Source organism: Diadema antillarum, unplaced genomic scaffold, assembly GCF_040938485.1.
Source record: "Diadema antillarum isolate AM-2024a unplaced genomic scaffold, OU_Dant_1.0 scf00000014, whole genome shotgun sequence".
Taxonomy (NCBI): domain Eukaryota; kingdom Metazoa; phylum Echinodermata; class Echinoidea; order Diadematoida; family Diadematidae; genus Diadema; species Diadema antillarum.
In genome coordinates, this window is record NW_027270903.1 from 217,586 (window position 1) to 237,759 (window position 20,174).

The window sequence follows — 20,174 nt, forward strand, 5'->3', positions numbered from 1 at the left end:
TCTATCCTGCATTATGATGAAGATGGATATATTTTCATGGGGGAAAAATTGTTTATGTGATGAAATGACTGCTTGTCAAAGTTGGAAAATTCACCAATATATCTGCAATATTCTACACTCTTATTTTTTTTTCCAGCTTTAAAAGAAACTTTATTATTCTCTTTTAACAATTTAAGCCAACTAGAATGTGCAGTGGAAACAAACTTACAGGACCAGATGCCTGTGTTCTTATTGGACCATCCATCTCCTTTGCACCACCCTGAAAAAGAAATGGAGTACATATAAGCTGTGTTCCAGAATTTCATCGAAAGGTTTAGGATGAAATGCATGTTAGAAACTGCGGTGTATGGGTTAAACTCACTCAAAATTACTGCAAAAAATTATGCTTGCCAAGGAATACTATATACAGGCATGTCAGTGCATTCCATGAATAAGTGCTTGTGAAGCTACATGGAAATGACATAATATGAGTATAATGAGTATGCAAGTGTGTGAGTATAGTCTCACGTGAAGATACATGATAAATACGAGAAAATCTGCACGAGTCAATACACGTACAGCCAACAAATATATAGCCTTCATTCCAACAGCTTTGCTGGACTCTTCTGATGCAGAACAAAGACCATATGCTTCAACAAAGCCTAGTGGTAAATTGCATGATTACACTTAAAACACACAGAAAAAATATCAGTTTCTAAGCTAATCATGACACTATCTTTCTTATTTTTCTTTTTTGCTTCTTGCACATTAAAGACAGTATCAAATTCTTCAGGTAACAAGCAAGAGGGTGCTAAATCTACAAACTACACAGCAGTAACATCTTTCCTGATGTATAAATTTGCAAAGCAACTAAAGATATTTATCTGCAGTGTGCAGTCGACTAGGATTTTCCCAACCTTTTCACGCAATCATCAAATTTGTGCCAGAAATACAACCTTTCATCATCCTGTTGATTAAGTTCATTATCTGGATCACCAATCTACATACTGAACTTTAGCCCTACTGCATAAGGAAACATTTCATGGTTCATTTCTGTATTTCACACTGTGTTATAGTCCTAATGGACCTGTGTCTAGCTATGCTATGGGTGCAAACAATAGTTTAAACAGACAGCCAGTGGCCCTCAACCTTAACCATTTTACCAATCATTTTATGGAAAGAATTGTCTGTATTCTGTCCTTCTTACCAAGTCATTCTCCATATGACATAAGTGGAAAAAGTTGTAGCTACACATTGTAAACTTGTAAACTGTAAGCAGTCATACAATTTACCACTAGCATGACCTTTCAACCCTATCATTTTTTGCATTTATTTGTTGTTCTATTTCTATCCTTTCTATTCAAGCATATAACCACTGGACATTTACCACTGAAGTCTTACCTGGAAATTAAACTTTTAGCCCAAGTTCAGAGACCTATTGACCTTTGACCTTTGGGGATTTAGCCCAAACCTCACATAGCATATCTCACCCAAGCATAAAGTTAATGTGCCCCTGGATTTTGTTTAAATCATGTTAACATGATCTGGGGCCCGTTGCATAAAAGTTACAATTATGGTAACCTTGCCATCCAATGGTAACTTCCATGGAATTGTTGATTTTGATTGGCTGTTGAGTATTGTTACCATGGTAATTACCATTGGATAGCAAAGTTACCATAATTGTAACTTTTATGCAACGGGCCCCTGGGGTAGACAGTATACATTTACAATGATAATGGACAGTCTGAAAGTACAATGACCCTGGCGACTGCAGCATAAAGACTTGAAGTAGACATACGCTTACAATAAGTTAATGTACAGCTGTAGGCATTCATACTGTTATTGCAGTCATGCAACAGGTTATGACTCACATTCGTTTGAGGGAAATTGGAAGGACGGATGTCCACAGCAAAGTGGTCAGACAGCCCATGCCGAGTTAGAGACCAATCACACAAGAGGAAAATACAAAAAAAAAAAAAAAGCAGAAATGGCAGAGTCTCGAAAGAAGGCAGAAAAAGAGATATATCCAGAGTGTAAGAGAGAAAAAACAAAAAGGAACGCAGTGAACAAACATAGTAGGATATAATACACCACAGGTGAGATTCATACTGAGATTTAACTGGATGCATTAAAGGAGACCTCCGGACGACTTTCAGATTTTGATATTTGAACAACTATAGATTAGTTATACTGAGGACAGCATTTCAGAATATACGGTAATTGGGATGAAGAATAAAAATATTTTCAAAATTTAGAACAAATTGCAATGAACAAGGATGATGACATGGCAGAGTCACCATAAGAATACATGAGTTGGGGCTCAAGGAAGCAGACCAAAAAACGAAGGCATGCATAGGGTTCACACAGGTGAACTCTCAAGCAAGCGGTATTGTAATGGAATTACACTGGCACTATATTTCTGAAATATATGAACCTCCTACGTCATCATCCATGTTCAGTGTCATTTGTTTAAGGTTTTTCAAGTTATTGTTTCTCTGCTCAAGAGCCACAAAAAATTCTGGTGACAACATATACGTTTACTTCCTAATTTCTCTTTAATTCCAAACTGTGCAAAGAACTAACAAACAATTCAATTGTTTGAACATTTACTAACAATACAGAAAAATAATTGATCTAAAGTAATTCATTAGTGGATGGGATCTCAAACAGGTACACGGCATGCAGAACACAGCACTCAAGCACCCTATCACAGCATTCTTCAGTAGGGTCAAATGCTTACACAAAGAAATGCTTTGAGTGTTTTCACTTACCTCTGTTGATGTAAAAAGCCTGCATACAAATTAAAGGAGAGAGAGAGAGAATGAGAATATCTGTCAACATACTGTATTTGTACTTAAAAAACAAACAAATGACTGTTTGAAATATTTCCACTCCACTGAAATTACAGCTTCCACTCCCCTAAAAGTTCAGCATAAAAACTTTCTGTACGAGAACATGTAAATTTCTTTCACATTCTGCATGTGCTACGATGTATAAGGTTGGTATTTATGTACATGTTCTGAGACGGCATGTGCACAATGTGTTCACAGAGCTACTGACTGCTAGGTGAATATTAAAGCGAATTTGAAGTTGCTCATGTGCACTGGGTACATATAACCTTTCTTTTTTCTCAGTTGGTGAGACACCTTTACTTGTTATCAAAGCAACATAATGCATTATCTTGTCTGATGTATTAATTTATGGAATTCATCAATCATGTTCAAACAAAGGGTGAACTGGCGTAGACCAGGTGACCAAAATGGTCTGTCAATTATGGAAACATTTGGGAAAGCATCCATTTCATTATTTTGCACTGAATGCATTATACATTTTTTTCCATTGCTATTGCCAAATACCACTTACGCTGTCAGGAGGATGTGATGGCACCATTCATAAGGACTACTTGAATAATCATTACATCACAGATGCTGATCTCATTGGCCCGAATTCATGAAGGTGGTACAATTGAAACCATGGTTTAAACCATGGACAATTTGTATGGAGTGTCACATGGCCTATATCGTTACGAAATGATCATTTCGTTAACGAAATGGTCATTTCATTACGAAATGACTGATTTCATAACGAAATAGGCCATGCGACACTTGGCGTTCCATACAAATTGTCCATGGTTTAAACCATGGTGTCAATTGTACCACCTTCATGAATTGGGCCAATGAATCTAAAAACCAACACACCTTGCTGATACAAATGACCTTTTTCTGTTCATGGGCAAAGTGGAACCCTAACTGGCTAGGCTTATTGTAATCTGACTGTGCTATCAATATACCAGATGAAACCAGAACAAAAGACGATAGGCCACCTGTTTGTCTTGTTGAAGGTGAAACCAATGAAGGGCAGGTTGTTGCCGGCGAATGTCTTGGGCAACTGAAAGCTCTCCTCCGGGTGATCCTCTGCTTCGATGTCGTCAAAGTTGCTGGTGTCATCATCATGTTTCAGTTCTGGTACTACAGGGGGTACAGCTGGGTAGGAGGAGGAAGAAACACATAAGTTTTAGTGATTGTGATACGGAATGAAAAACAGTATCAGGACTATCAACATTATACAAATAGTGAATGGTCAAGAGTGCGATGGCACAAGATTTCACATGAGGTGTAAGATAGAGGCGCTCTATTCAACGAAGCAAAGCCGAATTGAATCGTGTGCCTCATCTTTCACCGAACGCGAAATCTTGTTCCACTGCATGAGTAAATACCATGCACTAACTGTTTTATACAATACCTCGGACGTCAACATAGATCTGGTCCACACAGATTCTTGAATTTAGCACAGAAATAGCAACCATTTTCAGTGAAAGGTGAATAAATAGCTGCACAGTCAGCCAGCCGTGTATGTACATATACGAAACTGATCAATTAAAGTTTTTTCACAAAAATGAGTGACAAAAGTATGCGTTTGTAAGCCCGCTCGCAATTGCTGAGTGCATGCAGCATATGTTTGTTTACTGTAACATCAGAGCCGTGTAATGGGACAAAAACTTCAATTCAATCGTGAGTTTAACATGGGAGTCAATGGAAATTGGTGATGTCAGCCATGCGCTATCCAGTTTTGCTCAAACAAAATTACACGGCCGACAGCCATAGCGTGCGATGGTACTTTTAACTGAGTGACAAGTGATGAACAATCGACCAATCAGACAGCTACATTCTCTTTAGGTGTTGTATAATCACAAATCAAAGTCAGTGAGACACCAAAGAGAAAGTTTAGAGACAAGGAAAAGTAGAAATTACGCGGTGCGTAATATATGTCCCCGCCGGAAGTAGCATTTTGTAGCAAAATGTACAATATAGGTCAAAAATCAAGGTCAAAGGTCAAAGAAGTCAAAGGTCAAAATTCTGTGTAGAAGTTTTGAAGCGCTCACCTAGTGCCATCACATAAAGCAAACGGAATCAAAATCGGGTTAGAAATGGCGAAGGAGTAGCATTCTGTAGCAAAATGTACAACAAAATGTAGGTCAAAAATTAAGGTCAAAGGTCAAAGAAGTCAAAGGTCAAAAATCAACAAAATGTTGAATGAAGATTTCTGTGTACTTATCAAGATGTAAGGAGTCTGACTAAAATTTGATGTAATAGCAAAACAAATCCGGAGAGAAATAGAATCCCTCTCCACCACATAAAGATGATTAGATTACACGTTCTGCAAATGGTGCAAAAATATATGGTGAAATTCATATACATATTCACTTGATGATGAATGAAGCACTACGTCATTTGCATAGTTGGGAAAGATTGAAAAGAGAACATAAAACTGTTGTACTTACTGGTCCGTATATTGTCATACGTCCACATGTCATTCCTGAAAAACCTATGGCTCTTGATTTCATCTATTCCATGTCTACCTAATCTTGTTTCCCTGTATGAAATATAAGAAGAAGAAAAAGAGGATAGTGTGTTAGACTGTGGTACAAATAAACACAAATATCAAAGGCACCAGATCATCATTCTTCTACATTTTTGGAAAGAAAAAAATACTGATTTGGTGCACATAAAAGATTTTAAAGAATGAATAAAAGTCCCAAATGGGGAGAATGAAGTCCATATGACACGATACAGATAAAACATAAACATAAAGACTTTCATTATATTTGAGTCATATTCCTAACACAGCTGCGTCCAATTAAAGGGTGTCAAGAGGTTATTGCCAGCTAGTAACAAAAACCCACAAGAACCAAGCTGTGCTTCCAAACAGTTATAGTAATTCTTTGCTTCTTACTATTAAACAAAGATGCATTTTCTCTCCAAAGAGCTACACAAGTCCATCAGCCTTAGCATTTCCTTCAATACATTTTTCTTTTATCACACGAATGACATACGATAAATAACTGGTTTCTCTGATCCCAAGACCAGGTATAGAGAGCACCCACAACCTTGAATGTAACAGATTTCACACGACACATAACACTCTACTGCCAGTTTTCAGCGTAAATGTGGCCATATTTAATCATGATACACATTCCTCTGAATCACGCACAGTCTTGTGTGCAAAAACCAAAGCCTCAGTCATACACATCTCATTAGCAATCACTCCCCATGGGAATAGAACATAATTACAATATTTTTTTTTTTAATCACCTACTGTATACAGTATTTATAGCAAGTCTAATTTTTCAAGAATCAGGACTTGACAATTTTGCGAGTGATTAGATTTGCGATCAAGGATTAAAATAGTGAACAGAGAACTGTACGTGTTAACATCACATTCATGTCACCATTAGAGTTGATACTTTTGTGTGTTGTTGAATTTGCAAAGAGCACCTTACTTGTGAAATTTGTGAAAATAAGAGAGATGTATGGCATACTTAGTACCCAATTTGGTATGAATGCAAAATGTAAGATTTCTGTTCAGATCATATACACATTCACACATTTTGTGTTTGAAAATATACTGGGCATTATTTTTCTTCCAAATGAGCCCTCCATGGGCTTTCAATCCTTAAATCTTCAAATACTTTTCACAAGGAACGACATTCTAGTCATTCTGATGTCTGACAGAACCTTCACTTGCAGGCCACCAAGGACAGATTTGAAACTTGGGAGACAGGAGTGAAAAAAAAAAAATAAAACAACTGACGATGACCTGTGACTGAACCTGGCAAAGCAAAGTCATCATTAGCCAGTCACACTGTTTTCACATCAGCATGAATAGACCCAGCTGTGCCCAAACACTGGCTAAAAATAGAACAGCAGTGTCAAGATGCTACCCAGAAAGAAATTGGGGGGGGGGGGGGGGTTAGAAAGGATAGAAGACACAGGCATACCCGAGACAACTATGACTCAAACACCTCAGCATCACTCCATTGTGTTGCCCTTTTCTCCTGTGCCCTATAAATTAATGAGGCTACTTTCCAAGATTACTGCGAAATAACTTAACTGAATGTAAATGTACATTAGATATCATTTTATATCTTTTTATGCTATCAAAGGGATGCCAACTTTGTAAACAGAACTGCAGTATTCTGGGGGCTGGAAAAGCACACTTTTTGGTGGAAAAACAGTATTTTTCAATATCTTTACTGTAGTAGTGATGTGATGTCTAGTAATACAAATTGGGAAAAGAGCATTTACCATGAAACCTGCAGTATTTTTGGCAAATAACATACAAAATACTGCAAAAAAGGGAACAGCTGGCATCTCTGCTATTTATCTGTGTGGTACCCTGACACAAGTCTGTTGTGTATTTTGTCTATGCCTCGAGTCTCCTCCCTGCTCCAGGTCATACGTTTTGATTATTGACATTATAAAGAATGCTGAATCCCCTACCCCCCCCCCCCCCAAAAAAAAAAAAAAAAAAAAAAAAAAAAGAGGAGAGAATATTACATTCTGTTTGTTTGGACAACCACACAGTCGCACAAATACACTTTTTTCTTCAATCTTAACTAAATACTGAGGATTTTATGAGTTGAGAAAAAAAAAACAGAGAAAGAGATAGAGACATATATATTGATTGTCAGAATTTCACAGAATAGAAGGAATAAGAATAGGACTAAACATAACTGGTTTCTGATCTGTTACCGTTGTACCAGATGATAACTTAATGAATACAGCAGTTGTGTGTGTGGTTAACAAGAGTTTGGATGATGGCAGCAGTCATCCTTAATAACTTTTTTTTTTTAATCCATCAAAGGCTTTGAAGACTACTCCTTACCCACTCCTGAAATCAGCCAACTTGCTTAATCTGTGAAACGTGTCTGGCACAGCTAACCCATGTTTGTCGTGGACGCAGATATGTTCTCATTTGTTCGTTTCCCCATTTTATTTTATTTTATTTTTTGCTTAAATGCATTCACATGATGACATGAACACATCACCAATGTCAGCATGTCACAGTGATTCACACAACCACCAATAAAACACCCTAACAACACTTTCCTCTGATCATACAGCCACCTTTCTAGCACATGACTCTTTTATTTCTAATTTGTGTATTTTAAGTGCTGTAATGAAAGCAGACAGGAGTGGTGACTAAGGCATAATGGTGATTACAGACTCCACATGCCCAGCACAACAAAAACTCTCTGTCGGGGTATGTAATATAATTGGGCACTTGTTTGTACATGTATTGGACTCTTGCCGAAACATCAATTCAGGCAAGTGGAAAAGTCTTGTCTTGCTTTGGTCTTTTTGTTTTATTTTGCTTCCATTCTGCACGGACCTGTTAAAGGTATACAAAGTAAATATTTGAAATATTTTGACTGAATCAAAAGTATTCCAAATATTTCTGTATTCCACCAAGAAAGAGAACCCCGAGGGCAGCTTCAAGGAGCACACAGACACAAAAGGTGCTAGATTCACAATTTTAAACTCCCAAAGACTTCATAGCATGGGGAGAGAAGGTTGGCACGACTGAATCGGGATCTTCATTCACTCTCCAACAGGGTACATTTGAAAACCACAATTAGTGCAGGTGTGCTAGAATAGAACTGTCCATCAGCAAACATGTGCATCCAAGTGTACGCTCATCTGGAGCTTTTGACTCCAGTCACAATCCTTCAGCTGTACACATGTGTACTTACATAGAGAGCAGTGATAAAGCTGTGTGTACACAATTTGTTAATGGGATTCCCGAATATGTATGAGTCGCGCCAGCCTCCCCCATTGCATGGTGTCCCCATACTACCTGGGCCCTGTTCCATAAAGCTGTTCATGAAGTTACGCATGACTTTACGAACAACTGGAATATGAAGTGGCAATATGTGTGCCCATTTTTTTTTCATACTGTTTTAAAGGGGATGGCTAGTAACTGATTAGTGGGAATCAGTGGGAATGCTGGGGGATGATTGTTCCAATTCTTGTGGGATTCATTTAAGAGTACATTGATTGTTGTGTGAAAATTATTTGCTTCTGAACGGTCTCATATTCAAGTAATGTGCAGTGTAATGCCCTGTCACTGTACAGGCATGCTAACCTGGATACATTAAACTGCACATTACTTGAATATGAGACCATTCTGAAGCAAACAATTTTCACACAACAATAGATATATAATGTACTCTTAAATGTATCCCACAAGAATTGGAACAATCATCCCCCAGCATTTCCACTGATCAGTTACTAGCCATCCCCTTTAACAAAGTACAACTGTACTTCAATATTTCATCTACATTGGGACAAAAATACACTTTTAACCAAAACATTAGTCAACATGAAAGTATAATCATTATCATCTGCAAATTTCAACGTAAGCAATTGAAATTAACAATAATCAGGAAATCCACTTGGCTTGTCATATTTAAGTTGTTCGTTAAGTTGTGCGTAACTTTACGAACAGCTTCATGAAACAGGGCCCAGGTTTTCAACAATCCACATCATCACAGTATTATCCACAGTATCAAAGACCCCCTTGGTGACTTGATTGCACTGAAAAGTGGGAGGCAACGAGTCTCTTACCTATCGGTGAGGAATTTGCATATGAGATCTTTGGCTGGTCCACCGATACTGATGTCATCCGGGAAGGCGAGAGAGTTCCTGTGGTCCATGATCTTGCTGTATGTTCCAACGAGGGAGTCGGCGTAGAATGGTGTGTCGCCTAATGAGGGATTGACACATAGAACAACACTTTGAAGAAATCGGTCACAGGAGTAGTCACTCCCACAAAGTTTTCATTCAATTATGATGGCTTGTTTTCTTGCAAGTACTGGCCACTGTATTACGACAACACATGTACCAATATCATGGGTTGGATATAGATGGTGAACAAAAATGACTGGCACTTTGGCAGAAAAATCAAAACACCCCTATACTAAATGATAAAATCATCATCTCATCAAAAGACATTTTTTACACAGCAACTTGTGGATCGGAGAGGTGTACTGCTACAATCAGCCTGTACACAAGTTCACCAACACACCACTCCCTGTGGACCTAGCCAGCTGCCATGCCACTTTCTGGGGCACAGTTTTGCTAAATCTGGTATATGTAGTCTCTAGCTTCCTACCAGATATGAATTTGTGCACCAGACAGGAGAGGAGTTCTGTGGATCAAACATGCATACTGCTGAAGGACACAAGAACAGAGCTTGAACCCTAGACCTCTTTATAGAAAACACAGCACACATTCCACTGGACCTTGACACCTCCAAGTTTGTTGTCAGTGTATTAATAATGATAGACATCTTATATGGAATACATGACGTCCAGGTCACTCACCAACCAGCATTTCATAGATGAAGACCCCCACTGACCACCAGTCACACTCCCGCCCATAGTGACCGTTGCCTGCTTGGGACTTGAGTACTTCAGGTGAGATGTAGTCTGGAGTTCCAACAGCAGTGTCTGACCTCACCATCCCATCCTAACAGGAGGCGGGATATTAAGATTGATACAACATATTGTTCATGAGGTAATTCATTATTACCATTATCTTTGTCACTGTCTGAATAGCAATCACCTACATCATCATCACTATCACCACCATCACTGCCATCATCATCATCATCATAATTTTCAGCATTATCATCACCATTATCATCATCATTATCATTATCACCATCATCTTCATCATATCATCATCATCATCATCATCATCATCATCATCACCATCATCCTCATCATCCTCATCATCTTCATCATCCTCACCATCATCACCATTTCCATCATTATCACCACCACCACCACCACCACCACCATCACCATCACCATCATTATCATCATCATCATCATCATCACTAACACATTAATATTCATCTTCATTATTACCATCACCATCATAATATTGTACTGTTTTACATCCCATTCCACCAATGATATCTAATGCATTGATCTCTTCAGTCCAAACTTATGTTTTGATTGCAGAATTTTCAAAAACCTATTAATTTCTAGATTCATAAAGGATTCTTGAACTGGCAAAACATTACAGAACATTCTCTCTCAAAGTGGCAAAGTTTTGTTCATTTCTTTCTCATTTTGTGCAGATTTCAACTCGTTCCATCTAATCTTTTTCCAATACAAGATTTGCGGTGAAATTTCAGTGTTGCCAATTTGCTGATGAAAAGATGATCATTTCAGCAGCAGAGTTCAGCCAGGATTCGACAAGTCAACCATATCTTACCTTCTCCATCTTCATACACGTCCCAAAGTCAGCCAGCTTGAGATGGCCCGTACCGTCTAGCAGCATGTTGTCTGGTTTTACATCCCTGAAAAGTAGACACAAGATGGACACGATATCTGAAGAATGGCAGCTAATACGTCATCACTCAATCACTCAAAAACCATCAATGATTAGACGTCCAGCAAACTTGTTGTGATGCCTTTTCTGAGGAGGCAGTATGAAAAGGTGTAGAAACCCTTTATTGCATATTTGTAAATCAGTTGCCACGTTTTGCCTAGAACATTGCATATCACCAACTGTATTACTGACCTTGAATATCACATTCGATGAATTAAAAGCAGAGCAATACAAACACCTTTTAACCCATTGAAGACGGCCTGATTTTGCTACAACACGCATTTACCATACACACTTGCCTCAGTATACTCTGGACTCGTCCTCAACAGGTTACCTTTTACAAGCTCATACACATGTATGTTGCCTAAATCAACAAAATCAATGCATTTACAATTTGTATTACGATTTGTGAATTCTGTACTCTCTGTGTAGATAGAATTAAATGAATCCTAACAACAATAGCCATCACAAAGTGATGTGAGAAGGCTTGCCTTACCGATGTATGAAGCCCATAGAGTGGATTGCATCCAACGCCAAGACAACCTCCGCCGTGTAGAATCTTGCCCACTTCTCTGGGATCTCATAGTTGCTCATGAGGTTGACGAGATCACCGCCTGGCATGTAATCCATCACCATGTACAGGTATTTCTCATCCTGAAAGGCATAGTGGAGCTAGAGAGGCAAAAACACACAAACAAACAAATTAACAAAGAAAAACACAAGATGACTAGTGAAAAATGTGTTACTGATGGTGAGAAAACAAAGCATAAATAGTGGTAAGGGAAAGAAAGTATGCAACTGCTAAACATCTACAAAGGACTACGGAACAGACTACATATATACTTGAGGAAGCAATTGTCAACAGCAAAACATACAAACAAGCAAAGAGACAAATAAAAACAGTAATTAAAAAAAGGGTGGTTTTAGAAAAGCACAATGTTTCCTACAGTACACTTGTAGTTCTGCAGTCATAGAAGTTGGTAAGTGCTGATGTTCTGTACACTTAGTACTAGTAGCAGCAGGAGAAAGAGATAAAGCTGAAGATAGTTAGCCAACATATGTAGTCATTATACCACCTGGGAGGTGGATTTTACCTCCATGATGCTACATAGCACATGTATGATGATAAGTACATGCACCTGTGGAAACATATACATAGTAGTTGTTTCAGCAATATCTCTAGTTTGGTACCCGATTTGTTATAGAAAGGACAACATTTGAGATTTGAATTAAAAAATGAAGAAAGATTTATAGGACAAAAACGATAACACAAAACACACACTCATACACAACCTCACAAGCAAAACAAGAGTGTAGTGTTTGAGTTTGACAGTTGCTGGTAGTATGCCGACAGATTAAAAAAAAAAAAAGACAGCATGGAGACAACAGATGTGCGAGAAGTTCTGGAAAAATAGTTTCCAGCCATCGCTCTAATCAACAGGTGTGTTTGTCATTCCCGCTCCAACAATCAGTCACATTTGGGAGCAACACAATTCATGTCTACACTCCTCATGGAAGTTGTTGAAGTTCTGTTGCATCATGGCAATGCCAACAAAAAAAAACAACAACAAACAAACAAACAATTAAACAAAACAAACTAAAGTGACATGCTGATTGAATATCAAGTTCTACTGAATTTAATGTATTTTCTGTCTTGCCCCCCCCCCCCCTCCCCCGTCTGTCTTTCTCTTTTTCCATGGCTCTCGAGCATGACTCATATATATGCAAAGCATTTGAACATGCTCACATGCAATCACTTCTGCAGACAAGAAAGAGAGGGAAAGAGAGAGAGAGAGAAAAGAAAAAAACTGAACACCTGCCACCAAGAGGCATGCTAGGTCTCTTAAAGTCATCAGAAATGACAGGATTCCCTTCTCCTGTGGGACTTTCCCTCCTTTTAATAGGAAACAACCCTCAAAATGTGCCTACCATTCACATTGACAGGTGTTCTGGCTAGGCCTGTTCCACAGGGACTGGGACAGGGACTGGCACCAACCAAATCGGGAAGTAATTGGAGGCCCATATAATAAATGCTCTCGCATCGGGAGAAAGTGAGGTTGGAAAGGGTAAGAAATAACCCCCCAAACTTCATGCGTACGCACTCATTCACTCACAATTGAAGACTCGTAATACGGAGTGACTGGAAAAATACTACATGCAAAGCAAGTTCTCAAAGAAAGTACAATATGTATTAAGAGATGAAAAAAGAATATTAGCTAAAGAAAGATGAGAATATATATATCTATTAAAAATTCACACTTGTCTCTTGCGTGAACGCCCCCTTATCACCTTTTTCAAGTCTTGCGTTATGTACAACTATCATGACAACATTCAGTCAGCAATATAGAATATCTGGATCTTGCCATGGTTATTGCAACCATGCCAAGTTTCTCACTAGAGTTTGATAGTCTTTTTGTGAAACAGGATCAAGAGCTCTGAGAAGAAGCTCTGCTGAGCCATCTACTTTGATCACAGACTGAGTTGAATGACACTTGACCTCTACATGCAATGCATGATGGGATACTCACCTGGACGATCCATTCACTGTTAGCATGCGCCATGATGTCTCTTTCCTCCCAGTAGAAGGCTGAATCTGACCTCTTGATCTAAAAATAGATAGCAGCATGAAGAAATTATTGTAATATTAATAACAACTCACCTTCAATCACAATCAATGACGGGGACAGGGAAAGTTCATTGACCTTTTGATCTTTGAAATAGTTGGACTTCAACTATACTCACACTTGACCACCATTTATAGGTTATGTACATGTGGTGCGAGTTTTAATAGTGGTCATAGCTCAAAGCTGTGGAGAGTTATTGACAATACACAAAATTGTTGATGACTTCGACAACGATGACGACGGAACGGAAATGTGACGCTCAGGTCTTGCTTCCACCATGCAGGCGAGGCAATGATCAATTGCTGTATTCCATGAGTGCAAATTTAACTCCTCATGAAACTGTTGGGCAGTCCTGATTCCTGAAAAATTAGATTTGCTGCTGTAGTGTATACAGTATCACATCTTACCTACTATTTGTATGCAATATATCTCTCTCTGAAATTTCACATTCATTAACACAAACAGGGTATGACAGTTATGAATTCTTGAATCGCAAGGATTTCATATGCAAGTTGATTTGCTCTTACAAAAGCAAGGCAAACGCCAAGCGATGTCTTGCCTGCATATAGCAATCTGTGATCATGGTGTTTCTCAATGTAAGTTCATTGACCTTTTGACCTTTGACCTTGTCAGACTCTTATCAATATTTGAACTTTACCAGCATCTTTGGTGATGTACCTGTTGTGTGAGTTTCATGGTCATTGTTACATTGTAGCTCAAACATGTTGAAAGTTACTAAAGAGCACAACAAAATGAGGGAAAGTTCATTGACCTTCTGACCTTGTCAGCCTTTAACCATACCAATTCAAACTAGCCTTTTGACAAGGCCCCACGGCTGAGAAAGGAGACTAACTCGCCACACTGACCATTGCCAGAAACGGGTGAATGCGAGATGGGGTTTTTTTTCTGCTGCTTAACAATGTAGGCGAGCATAATTCATTCATGTATTCATGAGCCAATCCGCAGTTGGTATGGTAATGAATCACGTGCAATGCAGGCAGCACAGGCCGGATTACTCAGCGTCAGGAAAAGCAAGCCGCTAATATGCATACGACAGTGTATGCATATTCTATGCCGGCGTCATTGCCAACAATGCAGTCGCTGATTGGTCGTTACCTCTTTGGTAGCAGAATCGACGAGAAACGACATTCAAAATATGAAATTCATGTTGGGTTCCAAAAGGCCTCGTGGCTGGGCCACTCCGGCTCTCATTCACTTGTTCCCTCACAGTTAGTCTCTTTTCCAAGCCTCAGCCACGAGGCCCTGTCAAACGGCTATATTCAAACCTGACCGGCATCCGAACGTGATGTACCTGTGGTGAGAGTTTGGTGGTCATAGCTCAAAGCTGTGGAAAGTTTATTGAGAGTACATCATATTGTTGATGACGACGCCGCTGCTGCCGCTGCTGCTACTGCCACTTCTGCCGCCGTGGATGACGGAAAAGTGACACCTATGCTTCACTTCCGCTACGCAGGCAAAATAGTTAGAAGGTTAATATTTAGAGTTCAGAATAAAATCTAGGTCAGGGACATAATCATCATCTAGTGGTTTAAAAAAGAAGGATTTCATTCAAACACTTCATTATCATCATACAGATTATTTGTTACCCTACTATGAGTTATGTCATGATAGGAATAATGGTATTTGCGACAATGTAACTTCAGGATTCTGACCATAAAGAAATTGCTAAAGAAGTATATCAACTTGATGAAGACTAGTCCCGAGTACACTCGGACAAGTGTCTAAGGGTAACGCGTGTTATAGCAAAAGCAGCTTACCCTCAACGGGATTAAGATGAACTGGCTATACTGTAATTTGTTATATTTCAGTTGTCAATGGATGGATGCTAGGTACTCACCATTTCAAACTTGCTCAGTAATTTCATGGCATATACTTTCTTGGACGACTTTTCACGGACCTGCAAAGGACATAAAAAAATTGAAGCAAATCCATTAACTAAGGTTCCAAATAAAGTTCTAGGTGATTTTTTATTTTTTTTTTTTGAGAGCAAGAAAATAATTTGGGAAACATCTTTGTTTTAGGCATAGATTGTTCCTCAACTCTAGAGCTCTGTGCGTAATTTGGTGGATTCACAACTTGGTGTGATGCCAGTAGAAGCTGGCAAAAACCCAAAGTGGGCAGTACATTGTGGGCAAACTGATGAAGTCAACCTCGTTGCTCAGCCAGGATATTGACTGGTCATACAGTTTACACAGTCTCATATCACACAGAGAAAATGTACGAGCAATACCACAGCTTGACAGCTTTGAAGAAGTCGGAAGTGGAACTTGGCACTTCAGAAAATTAACAACAGAATGAACTAGAGAAGCACTCTGAGAGCGCAGACCTCCGCCAAACAGCTCCTTTCCATCACTAATCTTATTCTTCCACAGAGATTAGTGATTTCTACCCATACGTATGCATGCTGAAAATTGCCCAATTTCCCAATACACAAGCCTTTTGGCATGTCACCAACTTCCAGCTGCGCGGCACACCTTGCCCTAGCAGAAACTAGAGCACGTACTTTGGTGCGCATATGCAAACCTCAAAAAATGTAAAGCTTGAACTCCGAAGTTCATCGATCCTACCTGCCAAAATATCGAAAATCCTTCATAAACTCCACAAAACTTCCTGGATCACTACATAAATTTAATCATCTCTTCCTTGTGTCATTCTCAACCTTTCCTATGAGTTTCATTCAAATCCATTTTCTACTTTTTGAGTTACTTTGCACACGGACAAACAAACCAAGAAACAAACAAGCGCCGATGAAAACATAACCTCCTCCCTTGGCAGAGGTTAAAAAATACACAAAACATAGTGCTGTTCTTATTAAAATAGATATGATTTGATTTTGGTTTGTTTGTTTTTTTCTTGCTGAAAATCTTATATTTTTATAGTTTTATAAAAGCAGAGACATTCACTTATTCATTTCTCAAATTGGCAACACATAAAGACATCTAAGGGATGCCCATGAGCTACAAGCTTTTCCTTGCTACATACCTCCCTTCTCTGTGCCCCCTTCTCAACGACCCATTTTACAACCATCATTCCTGCCAACCATTTTCTCACTTGACCCAACTCACATATAACTCATTTGTAATTAAAAGCCACCATACCTGCCTCTCCCCCCTCTCTGACCTTTAACTATTTCATCCTCTCCTTCTTCAGCATCCCATCAATCTTTCCCTCATTCAATTTCACCATCCATGTCCCAGTCCTGAGACCATCCCCCTGTTCAGACGCAAACCACTTTTACCAAAACTCGATAAAGAAACGATGTATAAAGAACCATCATATAGCTGACCAACCATTCTGACACTCATCTTAATCGTTCTGGAAAACGTCGTATAGATGCGCAGTTTGTTGTTATGGCCATGACATCGCCGCAAGTGACAGCTATGGAGTCACATTTTGTGCGGGTTTCCATATGCCCCACCCAGTCATACCGTTTTATGGTCACCGTACATTCAGACGCATAATGGACATGATGGAATGCTAATTCGTTATCAAGTCCTAGTTTGAAAGTTCGTTTCTTCATATATGTTGTTTCGTTAGTCAGCATTCATATCGTTTTAGTATAATTTTTTTTTTGCATCTGAACACCCTGCATGTTGCTTCTTACCCCAACAGAGCCCCGCCCACTGACCTTTCACATCAACACTCTATCAGCCCTTTTTCTACCCAACAATCCCTCCCTTTCTTTTAAAGGGACTGTACAGTACTGGTTGAGGTGAGGATTCAGGTTTTTAAAATTTTTTGGTCAGATAATGAGGAACTTCCTATGAAATATGAAAGAGCACAAAATTTCAAGAAGGATTCAAAGTTTATTTGATGAAACTTGGCCTTGAAATGGCTGAGATATCCAAAAAGGCAAACCTAATAACATTGACAGGGCACGGCTTTTATTAGATCTCTTTGTTTTACATTGTTTTTATATCTCAGTTATTTCAAAACCGATTTTCATCAAATAAACCTTTGATTCCCCTTAGTGTTGTATGCTCTTCAACATTTCATAGAGTTGTTTCTAAATATCTCGGAAAACATTACAAGCTGAATAACGACCTCAACCAGTACTGTCCCTTTAACTTATATTTCAGTCATTTCTTCCCAACCAAGCTCTTCTGCCTAAATCTTTCACTCCAATATTTTGATTCATATTTGGATTTAAACTTGAAATTCCCATTTTTCTGGAATCAATATAATCCATAAAATGAATTTTGCAGATGCAAAATCGTTGAGTTCCATCCCACAATCATTATAAATATTTTGGCAGTCCAAGGTCGCATGGTCTTGGGCATATGGCAGGGTCCTCTGGTAGAGCAGTGGCAACACTGAAGAGGCTACCCTGGGTAAATAATAAGACCTCATTATTATATTACAATACTGCTTCAAACTGTCTTGTCAAAACCATCAAGAATAAACTGGATGTCATCCTCTTGATTGTTCCAAACAACAGTCAGCCTGTTTCTGTACAGATCAATGACAAAACTATGCAGGAGTTTGGACAAATGGGCAATTTTTTGACAAATTCTTTCTGATTATTACTATGTTTACATTGAACAAATTTAAGCTGTTTTGTGTAATCTTTAAAAAAAAACACCACAATATGCAGTAAAATTCAAAGGTGCCAATGATGACAAGATGATAATTTTTGAAAAAAAAAAAATTTGCATGATTTGATGGTTTTAAACAACTTTGACTCGTTTCTCTATAACCCTTTCAAAACCAACAAAACAACATACCATTGACATTGTGTAAAAACAGGTCATTGATGGCAATAAGAGAGTTATACACCCATGCTTCTCCCTCCCCATCCCATGTACAGCAATCCACTATGAAAGCACTAAAGACATTCCTACAGCCATTAAATTCTCTTCCCCTTGGCCACATCCTCTTATCATTTGGCATCGATGCTGATACATGTGTATATTGCATCCATCAAATGGACTTTTAAACAATGCTGTCTTACCTAATGGCTATAATTTAAAAGATCTAATGAACTTAAAGAGATAATCATATAGTTTCACAATGTCTATTGATTGAAGGTCCTTGTGTTATTCTTTAGTATGCCATAAAAGGTATATTATATTTATCTATTGAATTTATTGTGCAATGGTGACTTCATATCACATTAAAGCATGTGTGGAACACTGCAGTATTGGTATAACTGACTGCATCAAAGATCACAAGTAATTCAGCCATAGAGTTACTGAAATGATTTTCAACTGACACACCATGAAATAAACCACCTTGTATCATCTCTTTGCCCCACCCTATTTCAAGTAACAGATCACACCACCACCGCCGCCCCCGCCCCTCCTACCAGGGAGGCAAGAGAGAGAGAGATAGTTCCCCCTCACTGCTCCTACTATCCTTCCTCACCACTTTGACTTCGCCAAAGGCACCCCTTCCGATGACCTTAATCATCTGAAAGTCATGGATAGACAGACGGTTCTTCTTGATCTCTCCAGAGTTTGGTTCATCTGCAGAAAGGTACAAATATGAAAAGGGAGAACAAAATTCACATTTATAAATTCCAAAACAGAACCAGAGCATCCATGTCCATTAGCAAAGGAAGTTAGCAAGTATATAAGTAGCAAGTGGGGAGACTGGTGAAGAGTACAGAAACATAGGCTGTTAATACGTCCATGTTGGCAAATCATGAATTACATGTATTCCTCCTTGTAAAGCAAAACAACCTATGAAATGAGAGAAAAAAAATTGCACTTTATAACGAGACTCTCTTCCACATTTAGATCCCTAAAACAGAGATCACAATAATGATTAAGAACTGTCACTCACATATGGAGTGTGAAAACCAGCAAGAGAGAAAAAATACAGAGCATTCCCAAAAAGATACATAGTTTTCAAGAAGGAAAGTAGGTGAAAACAATCTGCCTGAGCTGCGTATAAAAAAAAAAAAAAAAATACTGGTTTATTGTCATGGATCATGACATCACAAAAGACTTTTCTCTGTGACATTTTGAAGATGGAACAAGAGCAATTTATCTCAACAGAGATAAAAAGAAAAAAAGGTGAGGGGTATGGAAGGGAATAAAATTTGGAGATGGCTGCTCATCTGGTGGGAAAGGTGGAAACAAACATTATAAAGCACTAGAAATAACTAACCAATCTAGATATAATTTTGGCACTCAATCTTCCACGACAGTCGGATCATCTTGATCAATTTTTCATCATTCTTTTTTCCGACTGTGTGTTTATGAAGCCCGTCTTGTCTCCTTGATTTACTTGTGGCTCCCGTTTCCTAATGACTGATTCATTACGTGGGAGCCAGAAAATCAAACTCAATTCCAAAAGGTCTTGCTTGTGAAGTCGACAACAAAACTGAGGCGAGGACATAGAAATTAATCATCTTTCTTTGACT

The 20,174-nt window shown here is 38.6% G+C and overlaps 1 protein-coding gene across 1 annotated transcript in view; it reads right to left on the reverse strand.

Moving 5' to 3' along the window:
- The window catches only part of LOC139721621 (rho-associated protein kinase 2-like), a 132,412-nt gene that overhangs the window by 35,245 nt on the left and 76,993 nt on the right, over positions 1–20,174 (reverse strand). Inside the window, exons 4-14 of the mRNA XM_071632956.1 lie at positions 19,172–19,272; positions 15,645–15,704; positions 13,691–13,768; positions 11,659–11,834; positions 11,046–11,130; positions 10,145–10,289; positions 9,387–9,525; positions 5,261–5,352; positions 3,803–3,962; positions 2,751–2,769; positions 209–259 (exon numbers count right to left, since the gene is read on the reverse strand). Of these exons, the coding sequence (XP_071489057.1) occupies positions 209–259; positions 2,751–2,769; positions 3,803–3,962; positions 5,261–5,352; positions 9,387–9,525; positions 10,145–10,289; positions 11,046–11,130; positions 11,659–11,834; positions 13,691–13,768; positions 15,645–15,704; positions 19,172–19,272 (1,106 nt within the window). The remainder of the gene's footprint in view (positions 1–208; positions 260–2,750; positions 2,770–3,802; positions 3,963–5,260; positions 5,353–9,386; positions 9,526–10,144; positions 10,290–11,045; positions 11,131–11,658; positions 11,835–13,690; positions 13,769–15,644; positions 15,705–19,171; positions 19,273–20,174) is intronic.